Source organism: Rhopilema esculentum, chromosome 20 (assembly GCF_057945365.1).
Source record: "Rhopilema esculentum isolate cy_ngs chromosome 20, ASM5794536v1, whole genome shotgun sequence".
Lineage (NCBI taxonomy): Eukaryota > Metazoa > Cnidaria > Scyphozoa > Rhizostomeae > Rhizostomatidae > Rhopilema > Rhopilema esculentum.
The window spans coordinates 8,462,112-8,477,524 of NC_142834.1; the positions used below are offsets into that span (position 1 = coordinate 8,462,112).

Genomic DNA, 15,413 nt, shown 5'->3' on the forward strand with positions numbered 1-15,413 from the left:
AATTAAAAAGGTTTGCGTTTCTACAAATAAAATTTAAAGTTTTCTTAAGCAGCTTTCTCCTACGAGCATCAGGCAAAAGACAATCCCGAAAAGAGAGCAGCCATGCTGTATTTAGAAAATAAACCAGCCAAACTGATTTTCATTCTACAATATGTCAGCAGTTGTTTTAAAATCCATAGTGCACAGTGACGACAACTTTGAAACTGTTACGCCGGTAAGGTTGCCTTGGGTACCAGGGCCTCAAGAAGCCGTAGATACAGAATTGTAGATCGGTGGGGGTGGCGATGAAAGAAAAATAGTTCTGATGCTGGATTGTATGTATTTTTCTTCTAGTGTAAACATCTTCTCTCCTTTGGCCTCTTTAAGTATTTGAAGGGCTAGTGATCGCTGATTGGTCTCACATTATCTTCACCCGCCCCTAGACCATAATTTTCTCTCACCCCTTGAAGGGATGAAAACATCTACCCTCTTTCATCTTTGCTTAACTCCCCGTGCTTGAATTATACAAACGAGTTGACTTAAATTTTTACCTTTATTGTCTTTTTAGATTCACATATTTCAATGTTTTTAATGTGGGGTTACTAGTTGACCCTGCAATTGGAATCGTCTTTCAGTTCTAGCAAATTTCTGTCTGTTTTTTTGCCTCCTCCATATCTCTATCTCAACTGACTTTATGATTACCTTCAAACTCTCTTTTATTTTGCAACTGTGACCGAAAAATCAAGAGTCGTATCAATTCGCATCACCGTGATTATTAGATATAATGAATTGGCCGAATAAATAAGTGTTGCTGTCATGTTTGAAAAGTTTCGTTGGAAAGATTGCATCATGAGAAACTTTTCTTAAGGGCCTTGGACGAGACTGAGTCAGAGACTAAAAACAACTTCTTTTCAATAAATGAAGGTTATATGGCCATCTTGCCATCTTGTATCATCTTGAAAGCAGATCTTTTTTTAATGATTTTGTTTTTTACATTGCGTTAGTGCATGCTACAACAGAAGCGTTTGGTGACTCCTCGCCATACCCGTTCATCGCCTCTAGATACCAATTGACAAATACTATGTGTCTATGTGCGACTGGAGCTACTGGCCAGAAAAAAGGCTACCCCCCAGCATACTCCATTGTCCCATTAGGTATTGCATCTGAAAATGGTTATGTGCGATCTTGATCTTCCATTACTTTTTGCTTTTCTGACCAAAATTTGCAATGACTGATTGAAACAAATGAACGACCTATGGTTGCTAAGCAACTCCAGCCCTGAATCAACGTGAGCCAGTTTAGACAAGTCGTGATGGAAGATCAAGTATTGCCACAAAATATGCTTTTACTATGCCTGGTGTGGTGGCCTTAATACTTCTTTCTAAACTATTTTTAAGGCAGCGTTACTTTGACGTGAAGCAAATCGATGATGGATGGGATATTGAAAAAGGCTATCATGCTGACGTACTTCATTATGGGAATGCATTCAGGAAAATAGCAAAAAAGACCCAAGACCTACCAGCGCTGATCTTATTTCTGGAAAGCACTTATAAAATTCCGGTGAGCTCTTTCTTCATTCTTGATACCCTGGGTACCAGACTCACTATATAAAATAATAGAGACAAAAACAATCTCTGTTTTGTTTTATATATAGTGAGTCTGGTACCCAGGGTACATTCTTGATTGCCAACAAAGTGTTTTAAATTTCTTGGCTTTTATTCGTTTAGTCTTTTCTAAAATTCTCAGCTCTGATCATGGGGTAATAATTCTAGGATCTTAATGTGCTCTAATGTAAATCTTATCCGATACAATTTACATTTCTTGAAACTGATCCTGACATACATCCAGCTTGACTCATGTACAGCAAATCAATACACAACAGAAACACGGCAGAAAACCTCAAGAGTCTGTACTTGTAGTTGTTTTTGCTTCTACCAAGCTTCCAAAAGTTTTATTTAGGACACTGAGAAGCTGCGTATATCGAACTGAAAATACAGAGGGCTGGCGACTCTTCTCGCTCCAAGTGGAAGTATAGTCATGTCATTGACAGACAGGAATCGCCTGAGATTTATCCGATTCAGCGCTACATTGTCTGACGGATGAGACCAATTTGAATCCAATTAAAAACACAGTCAGCATTTGATTTCATTCAGAAAGAAACAAAAAAGTGATCGAAGGGGATAGTCAAAATTTGCTATGCACAAAAAGTAGAAAATTGCTTAAACGCTCAAAAATTCTACTATAAAGATCCCTTTCTATAAAATCTTGATAAAAATTATTAATTGGCAACAAACGAATTTAACGATGAGTATCATACATCCACAGCAGTCGTCCATTTTATAAAACTTATGGAATTTTAGTTTTAAAATTAAACAAAACAATCTATTTGCGATCAAACGAGTTAAATGACGATTTTTGGACAACAGATAAAAACTAAGTGGTAAGTCATGGAATTTTTAGCAAATGAATAGTTTTTACAAATCAAGATTGAACATCATCTCAAATTCCATGACCCTTTTAAACATACACAATTGGCCTCCCCCCCCCCCCCTGAATAGAAAAAATATTTGCTATTCCAGCTTTTTATCCTTAGTAAATATTTGGAAATACAAACATTTTTTTACATCTTCTGAGTTAATTGGAGGAAAGGCATTTGAGTAAATAAGTAAAACGCATCAAAGCGTAATAATTAGAAATCTTTAGAAATAGAATTAGAAATAATTAGAAATCAAAGCGTAGAAATCTTTAGTCTTTACACCAAAGTCTTGGAACACTAACGTCACTTTTCAAAGGCAAATTCAGCCAACCCTTTCTCTCCCCAGGAAAAATTTTGATTTACTTTAGAAAAGAGAAAGGGGTTACCGTAAATCCTCCAATGAACGCCCGCAGCGTTTATTTAATTTTCTTACTTTTGATGGGGGCATTTACTAGGGGAGGCGTTTATAAGAGGGAGGGTTTATTTCAAAAATTAAAAAAACTCTTTCATTATGTTAAAAACAAGTACTGTAATCAAATAACAGATACAAAATCATTCTCGTCTTCAATATCCGAATCTGCCGGCTCCATAATGAATGGGTTGATGGGGGCCTTTATTAGAGGAAGGCGTTTAAAAGAAGGGGGCGTTCATTGGAGGACTTATGGTATGGAGCACGCTTTTTCTTGTGGCTGGTAAGATATTTTTCTATACTTTCAACATTGTTCTGGGGGGAAAGGTGTACGGAAATAGTAGTATTTGGGAAAACAAACGAAAAATAGAAAAGCAGAGCGCAAAGTGTTTGGTGTTCCAAGATTTTGGCAGTGATTGAAGGTGAAGCAAAGTATTTCCGGCATCTTAATTGGTTCATGTCCAAATAGCTATTTCCATTTTAAGAACACATCATAAAAATATAAGATCTTTTTACAAAATCGCGAAAGATAATTCTCATAAAGATTGTTCCATAGAATGTAGCGAAGAAACATTCCTTGCAAAATTTTCGAATTCAGAAATATCCCAGGCTTCAAACGACAAGAGTTTGAAAGCATCAAATATCTGTCCCGCCGATCCAAAGGTATTCAGCCGTTCCCTCATTCGGTCCTTTTTTGATTCTATCCGCATCGCTGCAACGACCCTGCTATTGCCAACTTTTTCCAAGCAAGTTACCTCTTTCAAAATGTCTGGTTGTTTTCCTTGTTCATCTTCTAACTGACACAACACTTCCCCAAATACAAACGTGTTCAAGTTATCATGTAATGTCACTGTTTGTGTAGTTGGTTTACGTACGTTGATGACAAGAATATCTCCAACGCTGCGGCCGACCAATAAAGTATTGCCTATAAGCAAGATAGGCCCTAACCGCAATGATGCATCAGAATAAGCCCCTGAGCGCGGTCTGGTGGGAAGATTGAAATGCTCAGCATCGAAATGAAGTCTTCTTGATGATTTTGTCACTCTTCGCTTCTTCTGTGAAAGTAAGAATGATGGCTGAGCTCTTCTTGTTGCCTTAAGTAACAACGGACTAATTGCTAACAAATCAATTGGAGGTTTGGTCTCTTTGGCCTCTACATCTTCAGCACTTTCAGCAATGTCTTCCAGTCCACTGTTATTTTCAGCAATTTTATCTAGTCCACTGCTATCTAACTTTACAGGATCTGCAGGTGCAGTAGCTGGAGACTCTGCAGTCCTTTCAGAAGAACCGTTCTTTACCAGCTGTCCTAAAATGATTCCTTTTGCATTACATGTTATATCGCAGTCAAAAATGTATGTCTTCTGCCTCGTTTCAACATCCCATTGATAGATAATGGTCGAGTTTCTTTCGGCTGTCCAAACCCTTTCTCCATCTGTTACCATATGAGTGACAAGATGACGAGGCAAGGCAAAAACTTTAACCTTCTCCATGAGCTGTAGGTTTTGTGCGTCTACTATTGCCACTGAATTCCCTGAAGCCACCCATAGCTCTTTTCCACCCTTCGTTAACGCTAATTTCTTTGCCGGGCGCCCTTCATTGGCTAAATATATCACCTTCAAAGAAAGCAAGCCTTTTTTAAAACTAAATAGTTTACAGTATAATATCAGCGCAATATCTTAAGATAATAGTTACATTCAAATGCACTTTCAATAATAGGCTGATTATCAAGCCCGTGAAATTCAAGTCTATCAACTGAATGTACAAAATTAATTACAGAAGACCAAACAGAGAAGGTTTTCATAGATAATATCACAATTCTTTCGTGGTTCCCCTGACACCTCTGAATTTTATACTGTTCAAAGCTCTTTTGAAACGAAATTTCTTTACGTGATGGAGTTTTTCTATTTTTTTTGTGGGACCGTTAAACATTGTCGTCGCCCTGAAAAATGTCTAACTTTTAAGAAAACAAGAATTTCTACACCAATATTGATTTTTATTCATATACACAAAAAATTTCCAGTTTTTGTGTACTTTAATCCAACAATCAAGTGTTGGGCTGTAAACATGGTCAACCACAAAATACTAACCGTTTCAAACCACGAATTCTTTTCGCTTGTAATCAAGTCATCGTTTTCTTCTCCATCTTGTGTTGGTTGAGAAGGCCCTGAGACCTCGTACCTGTCAGGTCCATTTTTTTGGAACACAATGAGTGTCCCATTAGCAAGTGACACAAAAACTCTTTCGTGAGGCGCACCTTCTTTTGGCGCCACAAGAATGTCCATAACGGCATCTTTTGTCCCAAACGACCACAAAACGCGAGGAAACTGCCACATATGCATTCCAAAAACTTCAATTTTCAGTCCCTAAGATAAACATAAATATGTAAGTCTTTTGGTTTTCAAACAAATAACGTCTTGGCTACATTCCACATAAATTTAAGACTATACATGGTCAGTGCAATTATAATCGGTTACATAAAAATAAATGATTAATAAGTCTTTCCAATGAATAAGGTTTTCTACCAGAAAGGTTGGCTAAAAGTTTGGCTGTACTATTTTGAAATGATACTTTTGTTATACGCTGTTGACAGAATTACTTTTTCTCACTCAACACAACATTAAAACATGAACTAATTAATACTTCTTTATTGCATGACAGCAAGTAACAAACAATAAAGAAAGATTTTTCATGAGCTGCACGTTTTGTGCTCTGAAGATAAACAGAATATGTTTTATAGCTTATGCAGCAGTATTCATAGCTTATTACCTTGCCTTTTTGATCATGTACTGAACAACGAATGAAATAAGGGAAGCTAATTAGCTGTGATTGAAGAAGCCTTGTTATTTGAAAGATAATAACTACAGTGGAACCCACAGTCGAGCTAATAATCGTTGTAGATATTTTTTCAGCTACAAGGCATTGACGGCAGGAAATGAGTAACAGAACAAAACTATAAGTTGTAGGTAATATAAAATAATGATTCCCTGTTAAGAGACAAAGGTTTGATAAATCTATTTATTGGAGTTGTTGCTTGAGAAGTGAAAAGTGTATTTTCAGCATACCTCTGTCCCGAGCCATATTCGCTGGTTCACCCTGGCAGCACAAAGTACCCTCTGACCAACACATGGTATGTCACTTTCCACGGCACCAGTGTTGGCATTCATGATAATGAATCGTCGCCCTTTGTTCGCGGCACTCCAAATTAGCAATTTGTTGAAATGCTCACCTGTAGCATTTGCCATATTAAAACCTTCCAGAAAAAGAGCAAGCGTTGAATTGTTTTACAAAACATGAAAAGCCTGCAATAAAAAGAGCGCAACCCTTTTGGATTTTCAAGTAAGTAAAGCAAAGATGACCCTTCAATCAATGATAAAAGATGCAGTTAGTGAAAGATATGAACAAGACTAAAACAGGGGATAAATCGAGGACCAATCTTGACATATTTCTGTCCTTTCTCTGTTCTGAAAATTTTCACCCTTTATTTGTTGTTGAATAAGATGGTTCGCTTTAGCATGAGTCAAAGTCAAAAGCGATAAAAGAGAGTGCAACGTTACCCATAAAATCTTCTTCAAGTGAAAGTACACAAGTGACATTCTCAAGAGGCTTTTCGCCGACGGCAGGGAAACTGTTGCAAAGGCAAAGGAATTCTGGCCTCTCCATTCTGCGCACAACCTCGACGGCTGATGGCCTAGCCTCTGGCTCACCAACCCAGCAATCCTTAACGAAAATGATTTGGTTGAGTTATCAGTTTAGTTCCATTGATTCGAATGCATGCAAGTTAAGAAAGACAGACTAGCCTCTAGAAATACAAAGTACCCTCTAACAATAGTGCTAGAACTGCCTAGCCGTCTAAAAAATTGCTGTACTAATAAGCAATAAAACCATAAAAAGATTCAGGCCTGATTGAATTTAGATACTCTCAAATCAAGAAAAACTAGTAGTTTTAATTCATTGGAACGTTTTTGGAACATTTTCGTCCAATTGTTGTTTTATGACCATCGGTAATTCTGACCTCAAGGGTTGAAACTTCAGGATTTAACAACCTCTCGATATAACCAACCTTATTGTAAAATCTTTTGCCATCCCCCGCCGTACAATGTTGATTCCTTCATTAGATATGTTTATGCGGCCAATCCTACTTAGATTGTCACAGACAATAATGCTATATTGATCAAGTAACATGGTAGAGGGAAGGGTTGCATCGGTTCGACTGTGAAATCGTTTCAACAGCAATTTGAAACAGATCATCCGCATCTGAACTTACTAGTGCATAAGTGAACCGAATATGCAAGTAGATAATAACATACAGCGTAGACCTTCAAAATTCTAGTTTATACAGCGTTTACCATCTGTAGGAAGGATACCCGACAGAATATTTTTATATGGCTGCATTCATTCTCTGAACATTCAATCTGAATATAATATCCAAATCATTCTCTGAATACTCAATCTGATTATTAGAAATTGATCGATAATAAAGATATACGCAATAAAAGCAAAAGCTGAATTGGCTTTTTGAGAATATAAAAAGAAGAATGAAGCCACCTGCATCAGCCTTTCCATAAAGGGAAGTTGACTAGCAATGTTCACTTTTTGCAAAGATGGCCGAATGCCATTATAGACAGCTTTGCGAATTTCAGCACATGTTTTGTGCTCCCTTAGTGGTCTAAATCCACTGATAAGCTCATAAAGCCAGACGCCAAATGAAAATATGTCAACCTAGAAAAAAAACAAAATTAATTTTTGAATAGAAACAATATAAATAAATTCAAATTCAATCAAGATGGAAGGTTCAAAATGTGCCAGATAAAGTTGAGATTTAAATAACTTTAATTTAACCAAGTTGGTTTCTTAGAGCTTTCCTCAGAAGTAGAAATATTCAGTTCTCGAGCTGAGCAAAAATTAGTCCTTATGAAAGCAAAAACCTTTGATCTGGGTCTTTTTTTAAAAATGTGGAGGATATATGTAGTGTTGCAAATACCTTCTCGTCATATGCACAGCCTATTTTTATTTCAGGAGCTTGGAAACCTGGAGTACCACTTTCGCCAACGATACCTTGTGGCGTTGCAAAGCATGATATCCCGTAGTCAGATAATTTCACATTTATTACAGCATCTTCGTCAAGTGACCATACCAAAATATTGTCAGATTTCAAATCACGGTAAACGATCTCCGAATCATGAAGGTACAGAAGAGCATGAGCAACCTTAAAAAACAAATTAAGCAAAATTTAGCATACACCGTAATTCAGTTTACATAGAAGCCACAATATTAAAGTTTCTTAAGCTAGGCCAACTATTTTTTTAAAATAATGCCAGGGCATATATGCATAGGTATAAAAGGTGGAAAACTACGGTTGCACAGAATTGTTCCTTTTAATTACCTGCAAGGCTATCTTATATGTTAGCTTTCGTCCAAGGATACTGCCCATTGTCAAAATGGAATTTGATTCCCGCTGCCTTACAAGCTCTCTTTTGTGGTTGATTTCTTCAAGAATACTGTAAAGCCCACCTTTTGGGGCCAACTCTAAGCCAAAGCACAGCGGTATTCTGCAAACTCCAATCATTTTTACAATACAAGGGTGCTGTAGTCGACAGAGCATCGCAACCTGAGATGAAAAATAGTTTTAGACAAATTCCTGTACCAGCCCAGAATTGATGCGGTGACATTTTGTTGTTCTTGTACAATATAGACTTAAATTCAAATCTTACATTTTACAACTCAAAAAGATGATGACTTTATACCTTTTACAAACCCTTGTTACACTGATACAACTATCCTACGCTTAAGAAGGAGAAATCATGATACAATAAATAATGGATTTGAAATTAGCAAACATTTTAGAACAAATTAAAGGCTTTTTGCTTGACACTCCTTAGAGCATAAGTCATCAAAATAAAGATCCGAAAGCTCAAGATGCAAAATATATACCCATTTGTGCTTTTGTCAAAGCCATTTTCAAATTTTGCACCGCCGAAAAAAATTTCAAAATGAAAATAATGGCATGAAATGGAGTCAACGGCACAAAATAATGGCACAAAAATCTATTTAATATAAGTAGGCACTTAAAGATGATGTAGCTGTGTAGTGAACTAAGTTAGACAGACTATTGAAATATCAAAAATTGCATTTACAATAATCAACTGCATTTGTAAAAACTGCGTTGAAATAATTTAAGGCAGTATAATCGAAAAATGGCCGTTACACAGGTACTAATACCTTCAAAATACCTTCAAAATAAAAGCAAAAAAAGAAGGAATTATACCTCTTGACGAAGCTCCCAGAAAGACCTAACAACCTTCCCATCAATCAAATGGTCGCTAACACTTTGATCATGTGGCACAAATAGCGATGTGTCACCCTCTCTTGTAGACATTACATCCTGAATGTCTCTGTAGAGTTGATACAGTGAATAATAATATCTTTGCGTAAACTGGCAGTTGTAAATACGGAGTCAAGTGGAGAAAGATAAAGAAATTTGGGGCATAAGCCAGTGTCAGAAGGTTGAGGAAAACAAAGCAAATCACTATAATAACAGAAAGGCAGATTTCAAAAGGAGAAACAAATCTACCCACATGTTAAAAGAACTAATAACGAAAACATATCAGACCTTTTCTGTATTCAGATCATAAGAAAAACTTAGTTAAGCAAAGTGAAAAACAGATCTGAAGTAAATAAATACACTGAAAAGTTTCAAGTTCTGAATGAAAGAGGAGGAACATAGTCGCAAACTACCTTGTTGATTTTGAAGAGTGGAATCTTTTAATTGCTATTGGCTTTCCGTCATAATTGGCTTTGAAAACGGCACCCATTCCTCCGGTTCCGAGTTTAGTCCAATTGCTTTCCTCGAGGTCGAGCTTTTCCTTGTCAAGCACCATTGAGGAAGGAAGATCAGAGAGCAAAATATCTGGAACCAAATGAGTTAAAGGAACCGGCCTCTCCGGATGCATCTGGCAAAAAACCCGGTCGTGGTTCAATGCCGCTATAGCACACACTGTTAAAGGAAACTGGTTGACAAACGTGGGATTTCGAACATACGATGAAATGTCCAAAGAGCCATAGCTATCCATATCGTATTCGGCCAGCTTTTTCTCATGGAAGTCCATCACGCAGGCTGGACATGGAATCATTCGCTGCACTACCATTATACCGTATTCATCTAAGTCTTCAAGACCTTGATTAAAAAGACAGATTTTCAGGTCAGGGTCCTATTAAAATCTAAAAATGAAAATTCAATGAGAGGCTAAAAAAGAGGTTAAAAAAGGCACCGGTCGAAAGCATACACAATTATATATTACGTAAATTGCTTACAAAATTTTATTCCTTTTAAAACTTCTTTTTATAGATTTCACCCAACTTTCTCTAATTTGAAAAAACATAACGGCTTCATGAATCAAACTTAAAAATCATATCATGTAGAATAACAGTTAGAGTATCACGTAAAATTTCAGCCAATATATTTCATCTTTAAATATCGATAGACACTGGGAACCTCTCTATATCGGTAGCTAGGGATACTTGAAACATCTTCTTGCGAGGCGGTAAAACACCACCTTTAGATGACTTTTAATAAAAAAAACACGAGAAAGTTGCTCTATATAGCTTTACATGAGAAAGTGTTTATACAGATAATGAACCAACCTGGATACCACTCTGTGATGAGCCTATCAACCTGGTCGACAATGAACCCCATAACCGAAAAATCTCCGTAGTCAGACCAAACCGTGATCGAAACACCTTCACTCCCATACTGATATTCATCTCCAATCAAGAACTGCTGTTCGTCGGACTAGAGTTAAAAGTAAAGCTTCGTTTTGAATTTCGAAACCCTGTGACTTTGTACTTGTATTTTTCTATGATTTTGACACATTTCTATTGAAGTTAAGTCCATCGAATATGTAAAAATAAAACTGTCAGTCCATCATTAAGCAAGTAGCGCGTTATCATTCAGATACATTTTAGTATAAGCCCGATACTTCACAACACCTAAGTTGTTGCAGGTCGCAAAATTTCCTGAGTGCCAAAGAGGATACCAGAGAGGGTCACAAAATAGCCATTTAGAAAAAGTGTGATAAACGTGTCGATAAAATGAGTGAAAGCTAATTGATATAATCTAATGGATGAAGAAGAATCAATGGGAATCAACTTACATTATCTTTGAAAGACTCGACTAAAAACTTGCCACTTTGGTAAGATACCAGGATGCCTTCACGCCAATACACCATTGAGTAATTGTTGGTTTTCATTCCGATCCTGGTACCTTGCTTGTTAGGTGTTACTTCATTAACTTCTTCACTTTCCTGGCCAGTGACAATCATTCCCCACTTGTGAACAGCAATTATCAGACGGGCTGTAGGTGGGGAATTTAATGTTAACAAGGTAATCGATCAATTCTTCTTTGGTAGATAGTCTTTTTGAAAGAGAGCGTTTAATTTACTAATTCTGACGCTATATTTTGATGACAAGTTTAAAGTGAAAGTTGGGTCGAGGATACTGGTAATATACTCTTGTGAAACTCATAAAGGTTTTTCATTTTAAGAAAAATCTTCTCAAACAGTGTCAACATACCAATGAGCCTACTCCAAAATCCAGCCGGTACATACATCAGGTGGTAGTTCCTTAGAATGTGGTCCACTAAGAACGGCTGCTGGCTGTTTGCCCTTCCTCTCGACAAAGTTGCTAGTTGACTCAATCGATTGCTTTTCTTATTAGTCCCAAAGTCAGTTGCCCGTTCAATATGCAGTATGGGCCTTTCTTTTGGCAGCATTGAAGGGACAAGAATACGTTCCTCATCCAGCCTCAGGGCTATTTCGAATCTTTCCAGTATTTGCAAATACTAAAATTTAATTTAAAGAAAAGTAGAAATTGAATTTTTGTTTGGAAGTTGTTTGGAATGAGGGTATGGGTGTGCTGTGCGTACAGTACAGGTTTGAATTAGCTCTTGAAACAATCGAGATGGATATTCAACTCACTACTTAAAATGAATATGGCTGACAATTGCATGAGCACATTTTTTGCCTGTCATTTATGCATGAAAGAAAAATAAATCATTTAAATCTCGGCAGAAAAATAAAAGAGTTACCTGCGGTATGAAATCAGCCGGCAGTCGGGGACACTTCAACACAGACTTGATGTCCGAATCTAGAATGTAGCCCCCTTTTACGAAAGGGTTCTTTTGTCTAACTGTCACAACCAGTGCAATCATATCACAAAGCCACTTTGGATCGATGAAGTAAAGATTGTTCAGCCCACGAAGATAATCATTGTAGTGGAGAAGAACACCATGTTCATGTAAGAACTTTGCAGCTAATTAAAAGAAGCGATGGTTATATAAACGCCACTCGGCTCTTTCTAAAACCGAATATTCTGGAGGACATTCAAGGGTGATAGAGAATGTAGGGAAAATTTTGTTGGGATTTGCGCTGAACGCAACTAATCTTGCAGCTAAGCAAATAAATGGAGCTCGTGCCCAGTTTTCCAATTGCTGATTTTGATTGGTCGGTAAGTAAATACAGGCTGTGCGTACAGTACAGGTTTGAATTAGCTCTTGAAACCATCGAGATGGATATTCAACTCAATTAAATTGAAGCTTGAGAACAAGAACAAAGGAAAAATTTACGATACTGCCAATAGACATCAACTCAAATCATTTGATATCGATATAAATATTTATATATTTATATAATCCCTTGTTTGTTTTGCCTAAAAAATATTTATTGCAACTTCTGTTGACAGTAATTAACAGATTTAATGGTATTCAGAGACGAATTTTATGAATCTTCTTCACAAATATCACAATGATAAGTAGGTATTTTACCATGGTTTAGTTCTTCGGTGTCATAAATGTCGTTGTCAGGGTTGTCTTTTGCGATTTGAAGAAGTTCTTCTGCCGTTAATATTGGTGGCTTGTTGGAAGCAGCTCTCAGTTCAGCCTCTTTGGTGACTGCATCATATAACTGCAAGTAGCTCAACGGGACCTGTATGTGGAACAAACAAAAACTACAAAAATATGAAAGAATAAATTTAACGTAAATAGACTTGACAGATCTTACAATAAACAGAGTAAATTCAAATGAAGAAACATTTAAATCAGTTTTCGCAGTATCCTGCTCCATCAAGAACATTGAACCAAGATAACCCAACTTAAACTTAACATAAATCATCACTAACCATTTTGCCAATTATAGGTTCATGAGTGTGACAGTCCTGCATTTTCAAAGCAACCTTGTGAACAACCTCTCTCAATTTTGATAATCCTTCACCAGTCAAATTTGAAACGAAAACATTTCCACAAATTGTAGGAAAACCTTTTTGATTAAATTTTGAGAATAATTTGTGTTCCAACTTCTTCAAGTGATCACTCTTCTTTGCAGATGGAAGTCGGTCAAGATGTGTTCCAACAGCTATAACTTGTGATTTCGGGGCTCTTGCCTGTGAAAAACAAAAGAAACATTCAAGTGCTATGTCCCAAGACTATTGCTGGTGTACTGAGTGGTAAAGTCGTCACAAAATCACAAATCCGGTAAGGAACTTTGTTAGATACAAGTAATAACTGTTCATGTCTCATCATTCATGATGTTTATTATGATTACAAACATAATGACTACTATTACTGCATCCGCTTTGAGGTGGAGTCAGAGAGAAGTTGGAATAAGTGTAAACGTAAGATTAAAGCTCGTAATACACAAGGCAATCCCCTTTCTTGGGATAAAGAAGTATGTGCATTTGACTGAGTCATTACTACTCATGCTCTTTGACCCCAAGGAGAAGGAAGATGGGGTTGGGGCCGACTCACTCATAAATAGGAAAACTATGCGTTTGTTCATCTCCATAAAAAAAGCTGCCATCGAGTCGGCATGTGCAACCAACATTGGAAAAGGGCCACGACTGTCATCAGATGTCAATTAAAAACCTAATATTTGTAGCAATAAAAAAGTCTGAAAATACCACAATGAAGAAGGTATAATTTGCCAGTAAGAAGAATTCAATGTATTGATGAACGCTTTGGAAATAACAAAAGTTAAAAGTATGCAAATTTCAGCATTGAAGCGACGCTCTTGAATTCGTTTGAATGCGGGCTGTAATCCCCCGACCGAAAATGTCCGAACGTTCTACGCTTCAGCATATCTTTTTCTGCTGTTTAACATTACCTGTATATTTAGAAGCCATGGTGCTAGTCCATCGATGCCTTCCTCTCCGTGCTCTAAATTCCATACGACGAGGTACAGGGTGTTGCTTGTCAGGAAACACTGGTGAGTTGCGTAATAGACGTGTTGCCCAGCAAGGTCCCATGTGCTGAACAGAATCTCTTTGCCTTCGGTGTTTTGCTGTAACAAAACGCAGTCAGCAATGTTACAAACAGAAAAGTAGCCTTCTTGTCGACCCGTATTCATATTGAATTCAGTTGTCTACAAAATACCCGCTTCATTTCATATCGTATTGACCAGTGTCTTCTTGTAAACGAACGGCTAGTATGGTATGATACTGTACCATATTCATTTGAATAGGGTTTCGTATACACAGTCTAATTGTGAGTATTATAGCATTAAAATGGTTTGGATTGGTTTTACATTTAAGTTTTCACAATTTACTGGCAAAATCATCATAATTCATAACGCAAAATATTTAAAAGGCTATATAGAAATTTTTCTAAGGACGAGTGAAATATACAGAAACCCACTGGTGTTAAGTCTGAAGTCTTATGTACGTTGTACTTTGATAAGAAAAGATCTATTTATACCTTTCGATGGGAGGTTTGCTTCTCGAGAAAAAACACACCAAGTACTCACCGAAGAGAAAAACTTGGTGATTTTCCACTGATTGCTGCTTGGTTGAAAGTGCCACTGCTCAACATTGATGCCATCAGTAGCAACATTTTCTAAAGGTGCTGGTTTGTTTTGAAGTGTTGCCAGCAATGTAGTTTTTCCACGACCCTGTGCATATTGACAAAAATACAAATGTAAATATTATCAAAACGATGCAATGAAACTTGTAGAAGGGATAGAATGCTCCTACAAAAACAAAACCTGGGCTCAGGCTTAAAGCAATAAATCAAGAATAGTTTTTTAAACTAAGCAACAGGCTCGTCTCGAGCAATTTTATCAAATTCATTACTTTAAATCGGCGTCTTTTTACTCGCTTATTCTAAATTGATAAGATGGAAGCCTTTAATAGCGAAAAATTGCTACAACACCTAAGAGCAAATTGATAAGCTAAATGTAGCTGACTCAATTTGGGTTACTTTTGCACTGACCTGAAGTCCAACAACCATAAGTTTCATTCGCTTAAATGGCACAGACTTTCTCAGTCTCGCCCTTAGCATTGCAAGAATTTTCTTCACACCACCAGAAACTGGAGAAACAAAGATTGTAAAACTTATAGTAGAAAATACTGTCTGAGATAATCGATAACAAAGTTATCGATACAGATATAACGCCCGTGTAGTCATAGGTAGAGTTTGAAATTTTGAAAGGCCTAAAGAGAACCTTTTAACACTACGTAAGGTCGATAAAATGAAGGAGATTACATCAATTTGATGAAAAAAGGGGA

The 15,413-nt window shown here is 36.9% G+C and overlaps 1 protein-coding gene and 1 long non-coding RNA gene across 2 annotated transcripts in view; one reads left to right on the forward strand and one right to left on the reverse strand.

The window, feature by feature from the left end:
* On the forward strand, window positions 1-14,021 carry LOC148957850 (uncharacterized). The gene is made up of 2 exons (XR_016145016.1): window positions 1-1,539; window positions 13,238-14,021. It is a non-coding gene; the product is annotated as an uncharacterized LOC148957850 (long non-coding RNA).
* LOC135687150 (leucine-rich repeat serine/threonine-protein kinase 1) overlaps window positions 2,063-15,413 on the reverse strand; it is a 21,310-nt gene continuing 7,959 nt past the window's right edge. Inside the window, exons 8-25 of the mRNA XM_089114359.1 lie at window positions 15,118-15,215; window positions 14,654-14,797; window positions 14,015-14,191; window positions 13,035-13,295; window positions 12,682-12,841; window positions 11,947-12,170; window positions 11,433-11,700; window positions 11,015-11,214; window positions 10,506-10,653; window positions 9,600-10,038; window positions 9,130-9,256; window positions 8,248-8,472; window positions 7,846-8,070; window positions 7,410-7,583; window positions 6,419-6,581; window positions 5,927-6,114; window positions 4,952-5,227; window positions 2,063-4,477 (exon numbers count right to left, since the gene is read on the reverse strand). Coding sequence (XP_088970485.1) covers window positions 3,401-4,477; window positions 4,952-5,227; window positions 5,927-6,114; window positions 6,419-6,581; window positions 7,410-7,583; window positions 7,846-8,070; window positions 8,248-8,472; window positions 9,130-9,256; window positions 9,600-10,038; window positions 10,506-10,653; window positions 11,015-11,214; window positions 11,433-11,700; window positions 11,947-12,170; window positions 12,682-12,841; window positions 13,035-13,295; window positions 14,015-14,191; window positions 14,654-14,797; window positions 15,118-15,215 — 4,574 coding nt within the window. The 3' untranslated portion in view covers window positions 2,063-3,400. The remainder of the gene's footprint in view (window positions 4,478-4,951; window positions 5,228-5,926; window positions 6,115-6,418; window positions 6,582-7,409; window positions 7,584-7,845; window positions 8,071-8,247; window positions 8,473-9,129; window positions 9,257-9,599; window positions 10,039-10,505; window positions 10,654-11,014; window positions 11,215-11,432; window positions 11,701-11,946; window positions 12,171-12,681; window positions 12,842-13,034; window positions 13,296-14,014; window positions 14,192-14,653; window positions 14,798-15,117; window positions 15,216-15,413) is intronic.